The sequence below is a fragment of the Talpa occidentalis genome, unplaced genomic scaffold, assembly GCF_014898055.3.
Source record: "Talpa occidentalis isolate TD23 unplaced genomic scaffold, MPIMG_talOcc4v2.1 talOcc4.3, whole genome shotgun sequence".
Classification (NCBI taxonomy): domain Eukaryota; kingdom Metazoa; phylum Chordata; class Mammalia; order Eulipotyphla; family Talpidae; genus Talpa; species Talpa occidentalis.
This window is the reverse complement of record NW_023603184.1, coordinates 63,447,595-63,466,777: the sequence shown is the minus strand read 5'-3', so window position 1 is coordinate 63,466,777 and position 19,183 is coordinate 63,447,595. Positions and strand designations below refer to the sequence as shown.

The 19,183-nt window shown below is 51.5% G+C and overlaps 1 protein-coding gene across 4 annotated transcripts in view; it reads left to right on the top strand.

The window, feature by feature from the left end:
• The window catches only part of GLI2 (GLI family zinc finger 2), a 236,602-nt gene that overhangs the window by 158,810 nt on the left and 58,609 nt on the right, over positions 1–19,183 (top strand). For all 4 annotated transcript variants that reach the window (XM_054699625.1, XM_054699626.1, XM_054699627.1 and 1 more), the window contains one exon: positions 18,225–18,330. In XM_054699625.1, the coding sequence (XP_054555600.1) occupies positions 18,225–18,330 (106 nt within the window). The remainder of the gene's footprint in view (positions 1–18,224; positions 18,331–19,183) is intronic.

Genomic DNA, 19,183 nt, shown 5'->3' with positions numbered 1-19,183 from the left:
GGTCGGGAGCAGGAAGGTAGAGGGACAGACAGTGCCTGAGCTGCAGGCTTTCCCTCAGCCATTAAAGTTTATCGTCGCCACGGACAGTGATTGAAAAAGGCTTTTTGCAGGACTGAAATGTGAGCAATGAAACTTGCCAGTTGATGCCGACACAGGGCACTTATCTCATAAAAATATCCTCCGTGTCAAAAGGTTTCAGTAAATGTGCCTGGAAGTATTAGCAGTCATTTCTGCCAGCCCTGGACTCCCCTGGGGCCTGCAGGAGGGACTGTAAAAGGGGCCTGTAGGTTCCTGCAAAGGCAGTGGAGGGAGGGAAAGAAGGAGAAGGGGAAGGGAAGCTGAAACCTGACCTACTAGTGGGGAAAGTGATGCTTCCATGTGGCACACAGACAGACACACACAGTTTAAGCAGGTCAGTGCTGTCTTTTGTGTATCATCCAGTGCCAACTTTGAGGATGGCAGAACTGCTCATCTGAAAGGAATGAGGTTACATTTGCTCTCACTGACTACTCCCGATGACCCTACAAAGGAAGTTACAGAGGAGGAAACTGCAGCTCAGAGAGGCTAAGTGACTTGCCCAAGGTCACGCAGCTAATCAGTGCTAGAGGTAGGATTAGAAAACCAAAACCCCCCTCTTTTCAGGACACCCAGAGCCTGGGATGAGTGCACTCTAGGAGTTGGGTTGCTGCCAGAGGCCCAGACTGATCTGGGCACGCCTCTGTCTACTGCCCATGGCTGCTTCAGGGCTAGCCTCGCAGCACAGCTCAGTTGGAGCCTGTCTCTGGAGGCCTCTTCAGGAAGAACACATATTTTCCAGGCAGGCTCAGGCTGCTGTTGCCCTTTGTAGTACCCATGAGACCTAACACTGAGATAAGTAGAGAGTAGGTGCTTGTGAGTCCAGTGTAGGTGTCCCTCTGAGTTTATGGAGCCTGTGAGGGAGTAGGCTGCATCACCCCCTGCACCCATTCAGGTTTTTTCCAGGTTTTTTTTTCCAGTCCCAGCTCATTTTGCTGGGCCTTTGGCTAACTACTTAGCACCTTTCAGTTTGAATGGGGTGCACACTCTAGAGGATGACAGAGAAGGCGCACCGTGCTCACCATGGGCACAGCCACCTGACAGCTCAGCCTCCCACCACGGTGTCCACATGCAGCCAGGCAGGTGCTGGGTGTTGTGTCCATGAGGAAGTCGGACTTGGGCATGGCTAGGACTCTTGACTCTGAACTGGGGGTTGGGGAAGGGGTCATGTCTCCCATGGATGGGTGATGAGACTCTGGACAAGGCAGACACTGAGCTGAGGGGGGCTGGGTGCTGTGGGGTCGGCCCTTCTCCTGCACCAAGTGTGGGGTAAGCCAGGATCTGTTTTTTTTTTTTAAGTTCTGGAGCACAACACCCAGGACCTGAGTTCACCAGCCAGACCAGCACAACAGGGGCTATACTTCAGAGTCAGAAAGCTCTGTCTATAATGGGATGTCATCCACCGGTGACAGGAGAGGCCCTTCAAATCCTCTCATCCTCCTATCAGCTTTAGCCTGAGTGGGGCTAGGTGTGGGAGCAGGACGCCCCAGACTGACCTGAGAATGGGATGTGAACGTGCATCGCACTGAGGTGACACGTCCTTTGGCCCTAGGTGAAACAAGGCAGCAACATTCCCCATGTCTTCTGGGGGTAGCTCTGGGGGACATTCAGGACCCCTGATCTATGGGGCACTGGGTCTACTCCACCTTACAGGCATGTGCCCTGGTTCACTGTGAGCTCCTCGCAGTACCTGGAAAGGGCAAAGAATCCAGAGCCCTGGGTTAAGACTGCAGATTAATGATCCTTGAGGTGGAACAACCCCGAGGCCTGTCTAGAATGTGGAAGAAGGCACTGTTTTCACTTCCAGCATGGAAAGGCTCCCCAATGCAGCCCTGGCCACCACCCCAGACCCCTGGGTTCACCCTTCCCCACTGATAGGCCACACATGGCATCTGCCCTGAAGCCGTGGTTTGGGGAAAACCAATGTTATGGGAACAACTCCCGCTCTGGCTGCTGTCACTCCAGCCCAGAGGCAGATTCGGGGTGGGTGGTTTGGTTTGGGAATCTTATTTTGCCCAGAAAGGAAGGGGAATCAACCACTAGGAGGAGGACTTCACGGCTGGTGGGCAGACTGTCTGCAGAAGCCAGATGCAGGCAGACAAGGGTTTCAGGTCAGTGCCAGAGTGAGTCTCCACTGCCCTGAAAAATCTCTCTAACTCGAGGTGGGGGGATCAGGCTGCGGCATCATCTGTGGCTTGTGCTAAAGAACTAACCCCCGGCAACGTGACTGTGAGGGCCCACAGCTCAGGTCCCCTGCATCACCGCAGAGCAGCACAATCTTTGCCTTTCCTCTTGGTGTTTTGGCTGGATTGGTGATGAGGCTCCCACAGGGAGATCATCTGAAGGTAAACCCCCCCACACACACTCAGGGAACCTTCCCGGTTCTCCTAACCCAGCTGGGTCCCACTGGTCTCTTCCCAAATGTGGGGCCCTACCATCCCCACGCTGAACTCTGCTCTCCCTCCCAACTGCTCTTCCAGTGGTCACTAGCTCTGGCCAGCCCTGCCCCTGCCAGTTCCATGCCCGCCACATGTGGCTTTGTCCTTTTGTGTGAATTATCTTTGGCAAAGTGCCATCTGGAGGGAAAGGGTGTGAAATGCTCAAGGGCTCTGGAGAAGACAGATTTCATGGCCCAAATCTGGGAACCCGACGCTCAGAGGTAAAAATACAGACATCCATTTATGGGGGGACTGCTGTGCACTTCCTCATCTAAACCCATTTTACACATGGGGAAGCCAGCTCATCCCAGGGCACTAGCTGGCCCCACCACCCTGCGGGCAGCAGAGCTTTATGAACTAGCTCATGACCTTAGTGGTCACTACAGCTTTCTGCATGTCAGACACGCACTGAGTAAGCGCTAGTTTAGCCGTATGTGGGGCTGTTTACCCCATATCCCTCAGGGTCTCCCCAAGGCCGCCTACAGTTTCCTTGTGCTGTGGTTTCCTCCTTCCAGTTGCCCTGTCCCGAGATCCACCCTCTAGGGTCCACCCCTCCCACCGGGGCCTCTGCCAATCCCAGAAGTTTGTAATAGTAACAGCAGTTTGGGATCTCTAAGTGCCCACCAGGCCTGAAGTCAGGGTGATTGCAGGGCCCTCCGCAGGACCCTCCCCTTGGCAGGACCTGCCAGGCTGCTCACCTAATCCAGGCTGTCTTTTCATTTATGCAAATAGGGGGAGGATGGTGGCAGGGAGTCCCAGACATCGATCACCCCACTTCCCAGCACCAGTCATTCATCAGCGGGGCCTTAAAGATAATACACTTTTTGTTTAAGGCAATTACTTAATCTTGACAAACTCCTGTGTTAAGCAGGGCTATTAGTGGGGCCCATCATTAATCAGCACAAAAGCAGGTGGGTGCTTTTTCTGAACTGCAATCGCTCTTGGGGACCTGGGGTGGGCCCTGTGCCATCCTCACCACCCTAATTACACCAGCAGCATGCTAGCAACCAGCATCCCGCGCGTGCTGCAGGGGCGCCGAGCCACGGGCAGGAAGGGGGCCCATTTTTAACGCCAGTCAGTGCGTTTTCCCAGCCAGGCAGAATGATCCATGGGGGTTATTAGCAGGCACCAGGAACACAGCTGGGGAAAACAGATAACCCCTCCCGCGGGTCCTTCTCAGCCTTGCCTCTGACTTTGCTGGATCCCTGGGCACCACTTAGAAGCTGCTCCATGAAATGCTCCTTGTGTTTGGGGGCCACTCACTTTTGCAAAGGCCAGAAGCAAAGTGGAAATAGCAAGTCCAACTCAGTGCCTCTTTGGAGCTTTTCAGCTCTGCAACTCCTTAGCCGTCACGGCACCTCTCCCTTGTGCGCCCAGAGGAGGGCCTAGGCCACCTCATGGCTTCCCGTTTGATCTTCACGGTCCTCGAAGAACTCACCCTGGCCTGTCCCTGCTGTAGGAATGTGGGGTAAGAATCCCGTGGATGGCCATGAGCCTGGCGGGTTGCGATAGTAATGAGCAGTGTAACTGACCCTTGCCAGGTCACTGAGCTGCTCTGTGCCTCAGTTTCCTCACCTGTAAAATGAGGATGATAACAATAATAATGGATTCCTCGTCAAGTGCTGTGAGAAGTAAATCAGTCAGCACATGCCACATACTCGAGGGAGCAGGCAGCCCGTAGCATTTGCTGTTAGAGCCGCTGATGTGTTCAGTCTCTGAGGAGGGTCTCAGATGATGGACTGAGTACTCTGTGTACTGCGCTCGCAATGGGTCTCTCTGCTTCTACTCGAATACTGCCTGATACTCTGCCTGATGCTACTCATTATCCAGTACTACTGAGTCTGCTCTTACTACTCTGCAATACTTTCTCTCTGCTGCTGCTGCTCTACTGCTGCTAGGCCTACTGCTACCTTGTTCAGCAGGACTTCTCTCCTACATCCCAAGTTAATTTCCACAGATCTTCAGCAGCTCCTGGCCACCTTGGCATCGTCAAGGCCTCTTCTCCATTCACGAGAAGGTTCTCTCACGCACACACTCACTCGGCGTGTGTTCTTTAGTCCCTCCTTAGCAGACACGGGGCTCACCCTAGCAGAGGACACATGTGACCTGGCCTTGATACACAAGCCAGGTGTGAAACAGCTGGCTTCCTGGGGCCTGCAGGGCTGTCCATCTGGTGCTGGGGACAGCCCGTGGGGAGGTCAGGAGAGTGCTGAATGTCACATGCATTCTGTGCACAGCAGTAGGACCTGGGGTCCGCCCATCAAGCAGTTGGATCCCTCCTCTGAGTACCCTGTGTCCCGGGCCAACAGGGCAGGGCTGTTGCCGCCACACCTGAATGGGAAGGAATAGGCCAGGCTGTGAAAGGGCAGCTCTGGTTTCCCCGCCCCCAAAACACATTGTGTGTGGGAGTTTTCCCCTAGATTTTAAAACCCTGTTTATTTTAAAGGAAGTTGGCTCCGTCTGCTTTTAATTCACACACTTAGCTCATCAAAATATTGTTTTGCAAGGGTATTTTTTTTGATGTCCAGGAAGTCTTTGGAGTTTTTTTCCCCTCTCCCTGGGTCCTTCTTGTTGTCTTATTCTAGGAAACAAGATTCTGGGCACTGCTCAGGGTCAGCGGCTTGGGTCAAAAGGCTGTTTTTTTTTTCTGTATCTCAGTTTCTCAACTGGTGAAATAGGGGGAATGGGCTGTTCCCGGGATTCTGTGGACTGGTCTCTAGCCCTGCTGGGTGAACCTCCAGTGTCCCCCCAACACACACACACACACACACACGTACACAAACCCCCCCCCCGGTGAAGTGAAGCACTCTTTTCCACCAGCAGCAATGGGCTGGAGTGGTAGGGTCAAAGAGAATTGCGTTTGCTGGACCATTGTTGAGCCAGTTGGGTCCAGAATTGCGTGGCGCCAGTGCTGCCGAGGGAACGAGCCTTCGGGGAGTGCTGCATGGCTTGGCCCGAGTTTCTCTGCAGCCCTGCCTTATGCCACCCCCTTGCTTTCTGGGGACTCTCTTATTTGTCATAAGGTCTGAGACATCCACATGCCCACTGCCTTGTTTGGGAACAAGCCTGAGGAGAGCGTGATGGGTGGCACAATCGAGGGAGACGCAGCTGACAGACTGCTGACTCCCTGGGGGGTCGGGGTGTAGAAAGAGGGAGTGAGGGGGCTGGGGGATGCAAGCCTGACTTGCTGCCCTGAACAGGGCACGTGCTTCACCCACAGAAGCTCATGTAACCCAGTGACCTGGGGAATCATTGTGAGTTAAATGGAGGAAGTGAGTGACTGAGGGAGGGAGGGAGGGAGGGAAGAAATAATAAATGTTCATTTAAGGGACCAAAGAGAAGTCTGCAGGGAGCTAATAGTCAGAAGTGAGGAAGGACTCAGGATGGGGAGAACAGTCATTACCACACTTTCTATACTAATGGGGCTTTTATTTCCCTCGATTAGACTTCCCTCAGCAAGTCTTAAAAACGATAACTGTTAGGTCTATCTCTACAATAAGGCAGCCGCCAGCTCCATGTGGCTGCCGAACACTGAAATGTCGCTGGTCCTAACTGGGGCACTGTGAATGCAAACTCTACGATGGATTTTAAAAACTTAGCACAAATAAAAATCTATATTAGCTGCATATTAAAACAATATTTTTGATATCTAATGAACTTGTATTATTGTTACTTTTTTAAGTATTTTTTAAAGATTTATTTATTTATTTATACAAGTACTGGGTACAGTCAGAAGCGCGGGAGGGTGAGAGGATTCACCAGAGCCAGAGTGGGGAACAGAACAGGCAGACTGACGAAGTACACTGCTGAGGGGAGCAGCAGGTGGCAAGAGAGGTCTGCGAGCCATGTGGGACCCTCGCCTGGTGGCCGGGGATAGAACCTGTGCTGCAGAGGCTGCGGGCAGCTTCACAGCCCAGTGCTCAACCGCTGTGCCACCGGGGAGGCCCTGAACTTGTATTATTATTAAAATTATTACCTGGCCCATCCTAGCCTTGGGCAGGCCTTTCTAAGAAGGTGTTATGTAACAAAATATGACAAAATAGCTGCTGGAGAGAGAGAGAGAGAGCACAGTGCTAGAATCTGTCCCCTCTTTTAGTTTTTTTAATGGGGCTTCTAGAAAGTTTAAAATAACATGTGTGGTCCACATTGAACAGGACCTGGGCTGTGTTTGATGGATGGCAGCTAGAGGGGACTAGGTAGAGGATGTTTTAAAGAAAAGAATCCCTTTGAGTAACATGTAATCATTGGGACCCTGCTCACAAGGGGCTCCTGAGAAGTGGTCCTTAAAAGACTGACTTCAGTGAAGGAATGAAAAGCATGTTGTAATTAGCTCTTGATGGCAGGAAAGTGAGTGTCCTGAGGAGGTGCTTGAAGGCTGCTTGTTCTCCGGCACATTATGCTCCAGGTTTTGAATCTCAGAGCCTATCTGGGTCTCTGGAATAAGGGGCTCATCCCAAGAAGCCATCACCACTGGGGCCCGAATGTCATGGCCCCTGAACACCACCACAGAGCGGCCACAGGCCCCCGTGGTACCCTGACGGGGGTGAGGCAGAACCCAAGCACCAGACTAGGGGGCGCTTTTGCTAGAGCTCTGTGGGAAAGCGGCCAGATGCCGGCAAAGTACACCTAGGGACCCTGCAGACCAGGCAGAGGAACAACACAGACAGCCCCATGAAAAGGCAGATGAACCTCCTTAAGTGGGTGTTTCAGGGACAGACAGCATCGAAGCAGCCGGGGTTGCTGGCGCAAGTTAGATGAGTCTGTCAGGAGCCAGTAGGACTCAGAGTGGTGCCTGTGCAGGTAAAACTGTGCAGTGTTGTGTCCACACTGGAATGCTCAGATTTATACCAGCCCACCCTGCCCAGCTCCACCTTTGGCTCCAGCTGGTGCCTCTCTCTTTCCTCTAGTCCTTTGGGCTATATTTATGCTTTCTTCAAGGTCCCTTAGGGGCTCACAAAGGAGACCATAGGAGCCATTGTTTCCTGGACCTCAAATCTGTTGATTTGGGGATTTCACATGTTCCTTTCTTTGGAACAGACTCTTAGCCAAGCCATTTTCAAACTTAATCAGGTCCGCTCTCTAAGGTTTATTTTGTCCTAAGATTCTCTAATGTGGGGCTGCGCTCATTTATCCTGACAGGCGGACAACCCATGCCACTCCCTATGATGGCAGGGACCTCCCGAGGGTCCCTCAGGAGCTTCCCCAATCCCTCAGGCCTTGTTAAAGGCAGGAGTCCAAGAAGATTTCTGTACTCCTGGGGGCCCTGCTGCATGCCTGGCCCCACACAAACTCTGCATGCATGTTAGCTAATCTCTGCTCCAGAGTCTCCCGTTTTGATGTTTTACAGATGAGTAAACTGAGGCACGGGAAGCTTAAGCGAGTGGGTGGTGGGACCAGACTCGGCCACAGTGTCAGCTGCAGCCTCAGTACTGCCCACCACAGCCCCCACACCTCTGACCCAAGGCTGTCTACCTCATGGGGCCTGTTCCTCTTATTTTATTTTTTTTACATTTTTTTTTAAGATTTATTTTTTTATACAAGAGCTGGGGTACAGGCCAGAGATATGGGAGGGTGAGAGGATTCACCAGAGACAGAGCAGGGAATAGAACAGGCAGACTGACTGAAATACACTGCTGAGGGGACCAGTGGGTGAGTCAGGAGAGGTCTGCTGCGCCATGTGGGATTCTCGCCAGCCAGCCGGGATTGAACCGGCGCTGCAGAGGCTGCGGACAGCTTCACAGCGCTGCGCTCAACTGCCTGCGCCACCAGGGAGGTTCCTATTCCTCTTATTTTAGAATGACTGCCTGAGGGTGTCCTAGTCAGATTGGGAACAATGCCGCAGACAGTGTGACATAAACAGCAGACCATTTTTTCTCGCAGCTCCAGAGGCCGAGAAGTCCGAATCAGGGTGCCAGCAGATCTCGTGTCTGAGGAAGACCTGCTTCCTGCTTCATGGATTGCTGGCTTCTCTGTGTCCTCACATAGCCAAAGGGACAAGGGAACTACTGGGTCCCTCAGCGAGAGCATGAATCCCATTCATGAGGACTCCACCTCATGTGCCAATCACCTCCCAAAGACCCCTCCCCCAAACACCATAACTTCCAGCATTCGCATTTCAATATATGACTTTGGGGAGATGAAAACATCCAGTCTAGAGCAGAGGGGACAGAGTGCAGCACTGTGCTCGCTCGCTCTCTCTCCAGCAGTTATTTTGTCATATTTTGTCACAAAACACCTTCTTAGAAAGGCCAGCCCGAGGCTAGGATGGGCGGTGTGTACCGGGGGGCCCAGCTGAGACCTTGGTCCTGCCAAGCTCTGTGTGGGAGCAGGCTTGTCTTTAAGCGGCCCGGCCTCAGCCCGCCGGACACCAGCCAGCTTGTGGTGTTGGAATTTCCTGTCTCGTTTTAATTTCCCCTTTTTCTCCCCCCTCAAGTGAGTCAGAAATGCTTTTTAATTGCGTGCTGTGGAGTGCCATTCAGGATATTATTATTCTTATTAAGTGCTTCCTATGGGGTGTTACCTGGGCACAGGAGGGACGTCTGGAAGCAGCCTGTCCCATGGTTTGTTGTGGGAATAATGGTGCCATGTGCATCAGGCCTAGAAGCCTTGCCTGGTGCTAGAATGAGGCTTTCCTGGACTCTTGCATATTTCCAGCCTCCTTGCTCTGCTACTGGGCTGGTGACTTGGTTCCCTCTGGGAGAAGACATGTGTCTAAAGGGTTGGCCTCTGAACTGGGCAAATTTCAAAGTGGACCAAGGCCACCACAAGCTGGCGGAGGAACACCTGTGCCACCTCCATAGCCTCTGCCAGCTCTGGGTGCACCTTTGTTCTTGTTGCATGGCAAAGCCCACAAAGCCCAGACCCTATGCCTTCACAGCCTGCCTTTCTGGGGGTGTTCTGACCTTGCAGCCGCTACACAGAAGCCCTGGTGAACGGGGCAGAGTGGCGGTGAGTGGGGTTCCAACTTCACGCCCAGGACTGTCTCTCATCAACCAGATGGAGTTCCTCTAGCTGCACACACTCCAGGGGCGCACACATAGCAGGCACAACTACAAGCTCTTACCTCCTATTACGTCCAGTGCAGTGGAAACGCTGATGCTCTAGCGGGCTCTGGGAATGTAAAATGCATGAGAGGCCCGTGGTTTTCCTCCCGTGGCCCCTGGCAAGTGTTGTCAGGATCACTTATCACTGCACATGTTCAGGCCCACCGCAGGCTTCTGAAACATTTCAGCAACCCCTGCACGTGATTTGGGAGTCTGAGAATCACTGTTAGCACCTGGTAGGTGCTCCGTCCATCATGTGCCTCTTGTAATGTGCGTCTGGTCATTCAGTCCCCAGGAGGACCGCAGGAAGAGGTGTTCTGAGTCCTCTATATATAAGAGGGGCAAGATTTGGACCTGGAGCCACATTCTGCTCAGCTGTGGGCCAGGGCACAATCGAGTCTTCTGGACTCTGTCCGTACTACCGATGAACCTGAAGAAAGTTTATCCTCCTCCTTCCCTTTGACTCTCCCAGCCCTGGTTGCTTTAGAGCCCAACTCCAAAGCCTTCTCTTTCAGGGAGTCTTCCTGATTGCTCTGGGCCCATAAAAGCCTCCCTTTCCTGACTCCAGAAGCCCCCCACGGAATCACATAGGCCCCCCAGCTTTGCAGAGAGCCTCCACAGAGGCATCCAGGGTACTCCCTGTGGGCAGGAACTATGCTCCCTTTCTCTGGGGTCTCCAAGGCACATGAGCAGTTTCCTCCCACACTGGCTGTAGGGGAGCCACAGGGGAGCCAGTGTAGCTTCCATCCTCTGGACTGTGGTGGGGTGGGACTCAGAGCTCTGCCCAGGTGGTGGGCAGCTTTGCTGTGGATTCCAGAGAAGGTGGAGCTGGAGCCTCTGCAGGTCAGGGTCTTGCAGGAGGGACGATGTGACGGAACCACATCATATTCCTAGGTCAGACCCTTCTTTGGAGCTGGTGCCTTCATTTCTGTTATCGTGTGGGAAGCCTTTAGCTCCGGGTTCCCTGAGGACAGTAGGCCTGCGATCTCCACAGTGGTGGGAGATAGCAGAGCCCTGTCCTATGAGATTATGTGCAAGTTTAGCCTTAACACCTAAAACACAGGCCTTAGCTGGCAGACAGCAAATGTCAGCAGCAGCTGAAGGGCCAGCTGATTATCAGGTTCATCAAATAAAGGTGCTGTAGTCCTCTCTTCCCTACATGATGAACATTTTTCATTTTGCAAAGTGTGTTCACATTCCAATTCCCTGTAGGGTTAAGCAGTTTCATTGACTAAGTTAGGCATTTGGGAGTGGAATCCATAATAGCAATCTCTCTGTTGGCTTGGGAGAGTCTTTGGCGACCATGTAGCCAGCATGTTCTCCTCAGAGGTGAACTTGCTATTGTTTGCCTGACTCAGGCCCAATCTGGGTTGCAGACATGGCAGCTGTATGGGTACAGGCCCCACTTCCTGCTCCCTCTGCCAGTGCCTATGCAGACGCTGCATGGGAGAGCTACATGCGTCGGCCTGAAGATGTCATCACAGTTCAGCTGGCCCAACTAACCACTCTGTCCAGCTTGTCAACTATGTCTTCCACCCCCTATTTCCTGAAGGGAGAACTGGGTTTGTTTTGAGGAAATTGAATCATAAAAAGGACACCATCCAGGACCGCCTTCCAGCACGTGGGAGGTGTCACATTCTCTCTGGGGCCAATCACATTCTCTCTGCCTTGGTCTTCTTTTGCCACGGACTTTCCCAAGAGCTGCAGTGCAGGGTGATGTGGCTAAAGGCAGATGAGGAGAAGACAGGATACAGATACATTTTAAAAAAATGAAAAATAACTCAAAATTTCCAGCAATCTTGAAATACCAGGCCATGCAAGAGTCCCCTTTTCATCTCAGGCAGACAATAGTGAACGGTAGGAAACACTAGAGTTCATAGTAGCTGAGTTGAGCCTCTTTGTGACTGGGCACATGGAGATGGGGGTGGTAGTAGCAGTCTCTGGTCAAAGCCCATGACCGCTCCCACGCTAACAAGACTAGTTGGGTACCACTGAGTTCACATGGCGTACGTGTCCTGCAGTGGATGCCACACCTGACTTTCTGTGTGGTGCATCTCAGGGTGCCTTAAACCAAGGATCAAGGAAAAGATCCCATCTCCCCCTAGCAGCAGCGTCCTCATACCCATCTCCTCTAGGATTCATAGTGATGAGGAAAGGGAAGGGCCACTTTCCAAGTTCCTGCTCTCTGCCAGCAGTGCAAATATGCACAACCTTGTTGTCCTTCCTATTTTATAGAAGCAGACACTGAAGCTTGGTGCATTAGTAAACAACAAAACCAGGGTTCACACCCAGGACTGTCTGGATTTAGGGGTCTCATGCTTCCTACTTCTGATGCAAGCTCCGCGGACCTCAGGAACGGGTCATCACCCTTAAGACTGTCATTTGACTGATGTGTAACTCAGAAGCAAGCCAGAGTTCACTGTTACTGTAAAGTTCACTGGGTTTGACTGCAAGCCTGCCCCTCTCCTCCATACCTGCCCCTCCCTTCTCCAAAGTTGCAAGTGCCTCTGCTGCCTGTGTCCTTCCATTAGGGCAAAAGCCACCTGGTAAGTCATCTACACTTTAGTGTGAATTTGTGTCATGCTGACTTTACCAAAGTCTGTTTGTTTATAAGAAAAATAATGAGAGCCTCCCTAGTGGTGCAACGGGTTGAGCGCAGCGCTGTGAGGCTGGCCACAGCCACTGTAGCATGAGTTCGATCCCCGGCCAGCCAGGGAGCAACCCACATGGCGCAGCAGACCTCTCCTGACTCGCCTGCTGCTTCCTTCAGCAGTGTGCTTCAGTCTCTCTGCCTGTTCTGTTCCCCGCTCTGTCTCTGGTGAATCCTCTCACCCCCCACACCTCTGGCCTATACCCCAGCTCTTGTATGCATGAATAAATAAATCTTAAAAAAAAAAAGAAAAATAATGAAATAATTGCACTGCATATTATTGATATTTAAGACTTAGGGAAAATATAAGGTAAAGGAACGTAGTCAATTAGTCACTAACAAGTAATTGCAAGCAGAGTCCCCTGCAGTAAGAGAGAAATTAGGGGCCAAGAACTCCTTTCCAAGCCTCCAGCCCCACCAAACTGGAATGTCTCCATTTCAGCTTATCAGAGGCCAGCTGGAACCCACTAGAATATTGGTGATACAGCACTGGCCTCCTGTATGGTGGCCAAGAGGTGTGACCAGCTGCCCGAGCAGGATAGAGATCCGTGTCTTGCCTCTGGCCTCCCTCCCAGGGCCCACAGGATGCACTGAGATATGTTGCGCCTCTTCTTTACACAGACAGACCTGTATTTGACCACCAGACCTCCTCTCAGAGACCGCAGCCTGCACCTTGCGTGCTCAGTGTCTGGGCATTGAGACTCCTCTCCAGGAAGCCCATTTCTTCTGGTCCCAGGCACAGAGCACACCATTCTGCGTGCTCCATGCTCAGTCCCTCTTGCAGATTGAGCTCTTCTCTAGAGACTGGCAGCCCAGAGTATATCCCCCAACACACCCGGCCTCTCCTAGGAGATGGCCGTCTTCACCTTGCTAGCCACTCCAGCAATGGGATGGCCTCACAGGGCCTCTCGGACTCAGCCCTCAGGGCAGCGCCTCTGTGTTGTAGCAACACATGACTTCATCCGAGGAGAATTCCTCCTACCACTGACACAGTCGCTCGCTCACATTGGGACAACTCTCTTTTCTCGAGTCTTTGTCTAAGCCCTCTGCCGACCCCATGCATCCTCTCCCGTGGGATGCACCAGAGTCCTTGTGATGGGGGCTTAATTAACTGGAGCCCGGCTTGCAGGATGGGCCCTCCTTGCCTCCCTTCCTGTGCCCTCCTCTCTCACACAGCACGATCCTTATTCCATGGGCACTAAACAGCCCCTCACCCCTGGGACCACCAGCCAAGGAGCGTTTGCTATTTCAAACTTAAAGCAGAGAAACGCTGGGGTTTCAAAAAACAGCCATCGCTCCATCATCCTCAGCTTCCCAGACTGTCAGTCTTTCTGTGAAGGATCAAAAACAAATGTGCGTTTTGGGGAGGGTGGAGGGCTATTCATAGAAAATTCCCATCTTAGAGTTTCTTCCCCAGAAACTTAAAAAGAGAGCCATTTCTTTGAAATGGCATATGGTGTATGTGTTTTCCCCTCTGCCGGAAGGACATGATCTAGTTTGGATTTTTTTTTTAACTTAAAAAAAGAGAAACCACAATGAAAACAATGTGTGGAAGAATCTTGTTCAGTATGTCACTTGATGGCTCTTTCTCTTCATGTTGCTTGGGCACTGCTGATGGGCTCCGGATGGAGTGATTTCCTGAGTCTCTGGGTTTCCACTGGGGCACGTGAGGACAGTTCTTGCTCATCTGGAAGGGTCCTGAGACCTCAGATGAGCTGGGGCCAATCTTCATCCCTCAGTTTACGTGGGTGAAAGTCGGTCCAGTTGGAGGGGGTCACCCTATCACCCTACGCGTGGGCCCAGGTGACTGGGCTTGTGAGCTGAGTGAATCTAGAAGGGCCACTGGGTGAGTGAGATGTACAGAGAGAGTCATGGAGGCGAAACAGTGCCTGCACCCTGAGTCTTTCCATCACCTGCTGGGGGTCCCCTCTGAAGCCTAGCATGTCCCTGGCCGGGACGAGCACGAATTCTCCCAAGGAGCAGTAACCATCACAGACTGTGAGATTACGGTAGGAAGAACATTCCAGCCCATCTAATCCCCTTTGTGCAGATGGATAATGTGAGCCCGGAAAAGGGACATCCTTTTACCAAACTCCCATCGCCCCTTCTAGGCAGGGCCAGTCTGGGATTCCGGGCACATGCTCCACCTCTGGCCTTACCACCTGACCCCTTATGTGGCCCTCTGAGAAGCTGCATAAGAGCACAGGACTCCCTGCAAAAGAGCCCCCAGGGCTTCCCACATCATGACACAAACTCAAGGTCTTCCCCCGGCCCGCCTGTCTTCTAGAACTGATTCTCCTGGCTCCCCCTGCACCCCTCTGCCCCAGCCAGGTTAGCCTTCCCGCTGAGATCACACAGCTCTTCCCCTCCCAGGTCTTTCTGTTTGTTGCGCCCCTTACCTGAAGCTCCCTCTCCTCCAGAAAGCCCTGACTTCCTCATCCAATTTCTCCAAGCCCCCTCTGATCCCTTCCCCTTTTCTTCTTAGCTGCATCACCCTCTGACATTATGTTATACATGTTTTTCCTAGTTTGTTCAGCACTTGTATCCTCATAGGGGAAAGCTCTGTGAACGCAGTCGTGCAGGCTGCCTTGGTGCCTCACTGCTCCCAGGGCCTAGAACAGTGCCTGCTGCACAGCAAGCACAAGGAAATGAATGAGTGAGTAAATGAATGAATGGATGAATAAATGAATACTCATCATACCCATCCAGTGGCTGTTTGCCCAAAGGTAGCCCACTGATATGAATGAATTTGGTGGCCTCTCTGAGAGTGGGCAGAGAGAGAGGTCTGGATAGCAGGGGTCCCTGGCTTAGACTCCTTGCTCCTTTACCTGTTAGCTGAGCCTAGGCACATCTGCCCACCCTGGAGCCAGAGCTGGGTGCAGCTGTGTTGGAGCATGAATACTCAGGCCCAGTAGGGCCTGCTCTACACTGGAAGCTGGGCTGTGCTTGGGCAACCACATGAGGCTTGGATGGGAGGAGAGCAAGAAAGCACCTGTCACAAAAGGCCTGGTCATTGCACTCCTAGAAATAAATACACACCACTCAGCCTCGTGCTTTCCCAAACAGTGTGAGGGGCCGTATTCAAGCCCCACATGGCAGCAGACCTCATCACAGATGAGCACCACCGCCCGACTTTGCCACCCTCAAGCTGCTGGCCAACCTAACATCTCTGCTCACAGCCAGTGAGGTGGAGGGGACGATCTGGATTAGATGGTTTTGGGGGATCCCCTTTAATCTTTGCAGGTACAAATTCAAAGAGAAAAGGAGCATATCAGGCTGCTGGGGGATAGCCAGTGGGAAGATCGGGAATTCTGGGGTGAATACAGCCTCCTTGGGTTGCTGTGAAGACCCTGGAATTGATATTTGCAAAATACTTAAAGTCAGGCCTGCCACTCGGTCTTTGTTAAATATAATTTGTAAATAAGGTAGAGACAGCAGGACCCCACGGATCACGCTTGCTCCCAGGGACCTGCCTCTGTGTATTCATCTGGGCTGAGCATGGCCTTGGATTCTCCTCCTGGCTGTGCCATTTTAGCCTGTGACTTTGGTGCTGAAATAAACCTTGGCCTCCATTTCCTTATCTGTGAAATGGACTTAATAGCACTCACCCTGGAGGCATTGGGGGCTTTTGAATATACATGGAGATGTTCAAAAATACACAGAAGCAAGCCATTTTTATCTTGTTTGTTTTTTTTAAGATTATTTTTATTTATGCATACAAGAACCAGGTGTAGGCCGAGACAGAGTGGGGAGCAGAATAGGCAAATCCACTGAAATACACTGCTGAGGGGAGCAGTGGGCGAGACAGGAGAGGTCTGCTGCACCACGGGTCACCTCCCTGGCCGGGGATTGAACTTGTGACGCAGTGGCTGGCAATAGCTTGATAGTGCTGAGACTTTAAGCTTTGTGCCACCAGGGAAGGCTGGTCTGCATGGTCACATTATTAAAAAAAAACAAAAAGGCCCTTTCCTGCCCAATACTGCTTCCTGCTGACTCCACTAGGGGGTCAGGCAATGCAGTCTGTGCCTAGTCTGTCAGCTGGCCTCATATGGCCCTCACCCCCTGAAGGTTTGTAGTGAGCAACTTCTCCCAAGTCCCACAGCTAGTAAATGAAATATTCATAGTTTGGTTATGGACTGTGGGACTCCAAATATTAGTGATATCTGTCATCCTTAGTGGTCACCCTGTGTGCCTATGGGCTCAGTACCTCCCCTGCAGAAATGTTTAACCTTCACATCAACCATAATGCTAGTTACTGTGACCCGTTTTCAGCTCCAACAGACTCAGAGATAAGGAAGCCTGCTTAGAGAGTCCTGCAACTGGGGACAACAATTTTGGCCTCAGGGACTTTGACTCTTAGAGGCTGCCTGGTCAAGGGCCTAATGGGAAAAAGGAGAGAGTAGTGGTTTTAGTAATAATCAGCTTCAGTAGTGAAGGGTGGGTCAGAGGGACTGGACAATATGCCTGTACTGTGGCCCCTTTAAGTTCAAGATCTGTGGAGTTTGGATTTAATGAATTGATTTAATCACAGTGAATAGATTCACTTTCTTTGTACCCAGCACCTGTGGATGGAACCAAGATTGTGGAATTAGGTAAATAAAATTGAATATGTAAAAAAATTAAGGTTAAAATTCCAGGAGAAAAGTTTACTCTTGTCAGAATGAATTGCATTCACCCATGCATCTGTCCACTGACTAATGAAGCCAGTGGAATATTATGCAGCCTTAAAAAGGAAATGCTGACCAATGTTATGATAGCTGAGTAAAATAAGACAGTCATCAGAGGACAACTACTGTATGAGTCCACTCACATGAGGCATCTAGAATAGTCAAATACATGGAAACAGTAAGTAGAATGGTGGTGGCCAGCAAATGGGGCAGGGAAATAGAAAATTTAGTCAGGGGGAATGAAGAATCCTAGAAATGAATGGTGCTACCACAGCAATGTGAGTGCTTTTAATATCACTAAACTGTGCACTTAAAAATGATTAAAATATACATTTTATCACAATTTTTAAGAAAAGGAATTCATAAGGCGGTACCAGAATCTGCCTGCACAGAAACAGCAGCATTATCTGTCTGCATTTATTACTATAAACATGGAAGTCAGCTGATCAATTGTATGCCAAGCAAACTCATTGTATTTCTCTAAAAACCTCAGCAATTCAGACTCAACTCTGAATCCCACTGGCCCATGCCTGCAGCCTGAGAGAGTTGATGGAGAAGTCTCCACTTCTGAGCCCTTTTCTCAGTCTAACTGCTTTTTAAAGAGCCTTGTTTTCCTGAAGCCTGTAATTACGTTTGCCTCCAGGGTACTCAGGCATTTTTTTTTTTTAATAAGCAAAGAGCATCCTACAATTATGATGATTTGTTGAGGACAGGCCAAGCACAGACAGGAGGCTGACTCACCTCTGGAAACGAAGCTCACGTGTTGGTGTTTGTGTCTCGGAGGCCCTGCCGGCGACTAATTAATATTAAGAGCTGGAGAGTTAACAGACCCACGTAGGTGTCCGCTGTGTGCCCCTGACAGGCCAGGGCAGGCAGCTCAGTGGGATCTGGCCTTCCTGAGGCTGACCGCAGCCGGGAACAGGGCCTGGCTTCAGAGGTGGTTCTAGGTAAATATTTCCAGCCGGTGTAACGGCCGCGTCCGGATGCCGTCGTAACCTGGGGCTGCTGGAGCCACAGGCCGTGGAGGCCAGCATGGGCAGAAGCCTGCCGGCTCTGTCAGCCCTGATTTGCCGGCCCAGCCTGTAATCTCCTGGAGTTCAAAGAGTACCTAGTTGCTTGTCTTTGTCAAGAGCATGGTCGGGGATCTTTTATGTGAAAGATGTAGGGTTCTCGGTCTGACTTTGATTATTTATTCATCCTGCTTCGTGGGTGTGTGATAGCCCTGGTGTGGAGGAGCCCCCATCCCGACTGCCTTGCTCTGAAATTCATTGAGCTTTAAAGCCCTTTGAAAATGGCTTTGCCAGGGAGGGGTAAAGTTTTTGAAGTCCTGTTTCTCTCTCCCCCTCCACAGTGCCGCAGCACCTTCTGCCACCGTTCCATGCTCCCTTGCCGCTTGACATGCGACACCAGGAGGGAAGGTACCATTACGAGCCTCACTCTGTCCATGGCGTGCACGGGTAAGTCCAGCCCTCTGCCCGCTGCCCCAGTCGACCATCACCTTGGCCACCTCTCCCGACTCTGTCTTTTTATCTTTGGAGTTCTTGATCTGCATCTTCATGAACAGACTGTCACCGCTGCTGTGAGTACACGGACCCGGGACCGTGCATCCATCAAGACCGTGTAGCCACACAAGACCAGCTCCCTCTGGTCTTGTACCTCCCCACTTCCTTGGCTGCAGGCTGTCCTGGTGTGTCCATAAGCACCCCAAGGTGCTTTCCTACCCACCCAGTGGGAACCCCCTCCAGACCAAATGCCCCATGCAAGTACAGTGACTTTAGTTATATGTTGTTCTAGCATAATCCAGGTGCCCCTTTAACGCTCTCAAGTGTCTCAGTTGGACTATAAATAATAGGGTCATTCTACTGATAAGGACGGGTTCAAAGTTATACTTTGGGGCTTCTTTCTACTCCCTGCTTTGAGACCCACCTGGGGGAAGGGCTGTCTTTTGTGTGGTCTCATTATTCCTAATATTACCCCTTTTCGTTCCCACCTGGGGCCTGGAAGCCCATAGCTGATGTCACTGTTCTCAGTTTTTTATGACTCAGAGGCTCCGGGCTCTTGTCACCCCATCATTTTTGCTTCCAGAAAAAAACCTTCCCTCCATCCCCAACATCTCTGCTGCTCCGTCCTGCGTGAGTGGGGATCTGCTGCAAGGATCTGCAGATTCCAAGGCTCCTTTGACTGAGCCACCTCACCTGTCCATGGCAATCCCGTCACTTGTCCCCATGCTTCAGGTCCTGCTCCCAGCCTGCCTAGATCGTCGCTCTTCCTAGCCACCTCCTACACATTCCCTAAGCCTCAGCTCAGGAG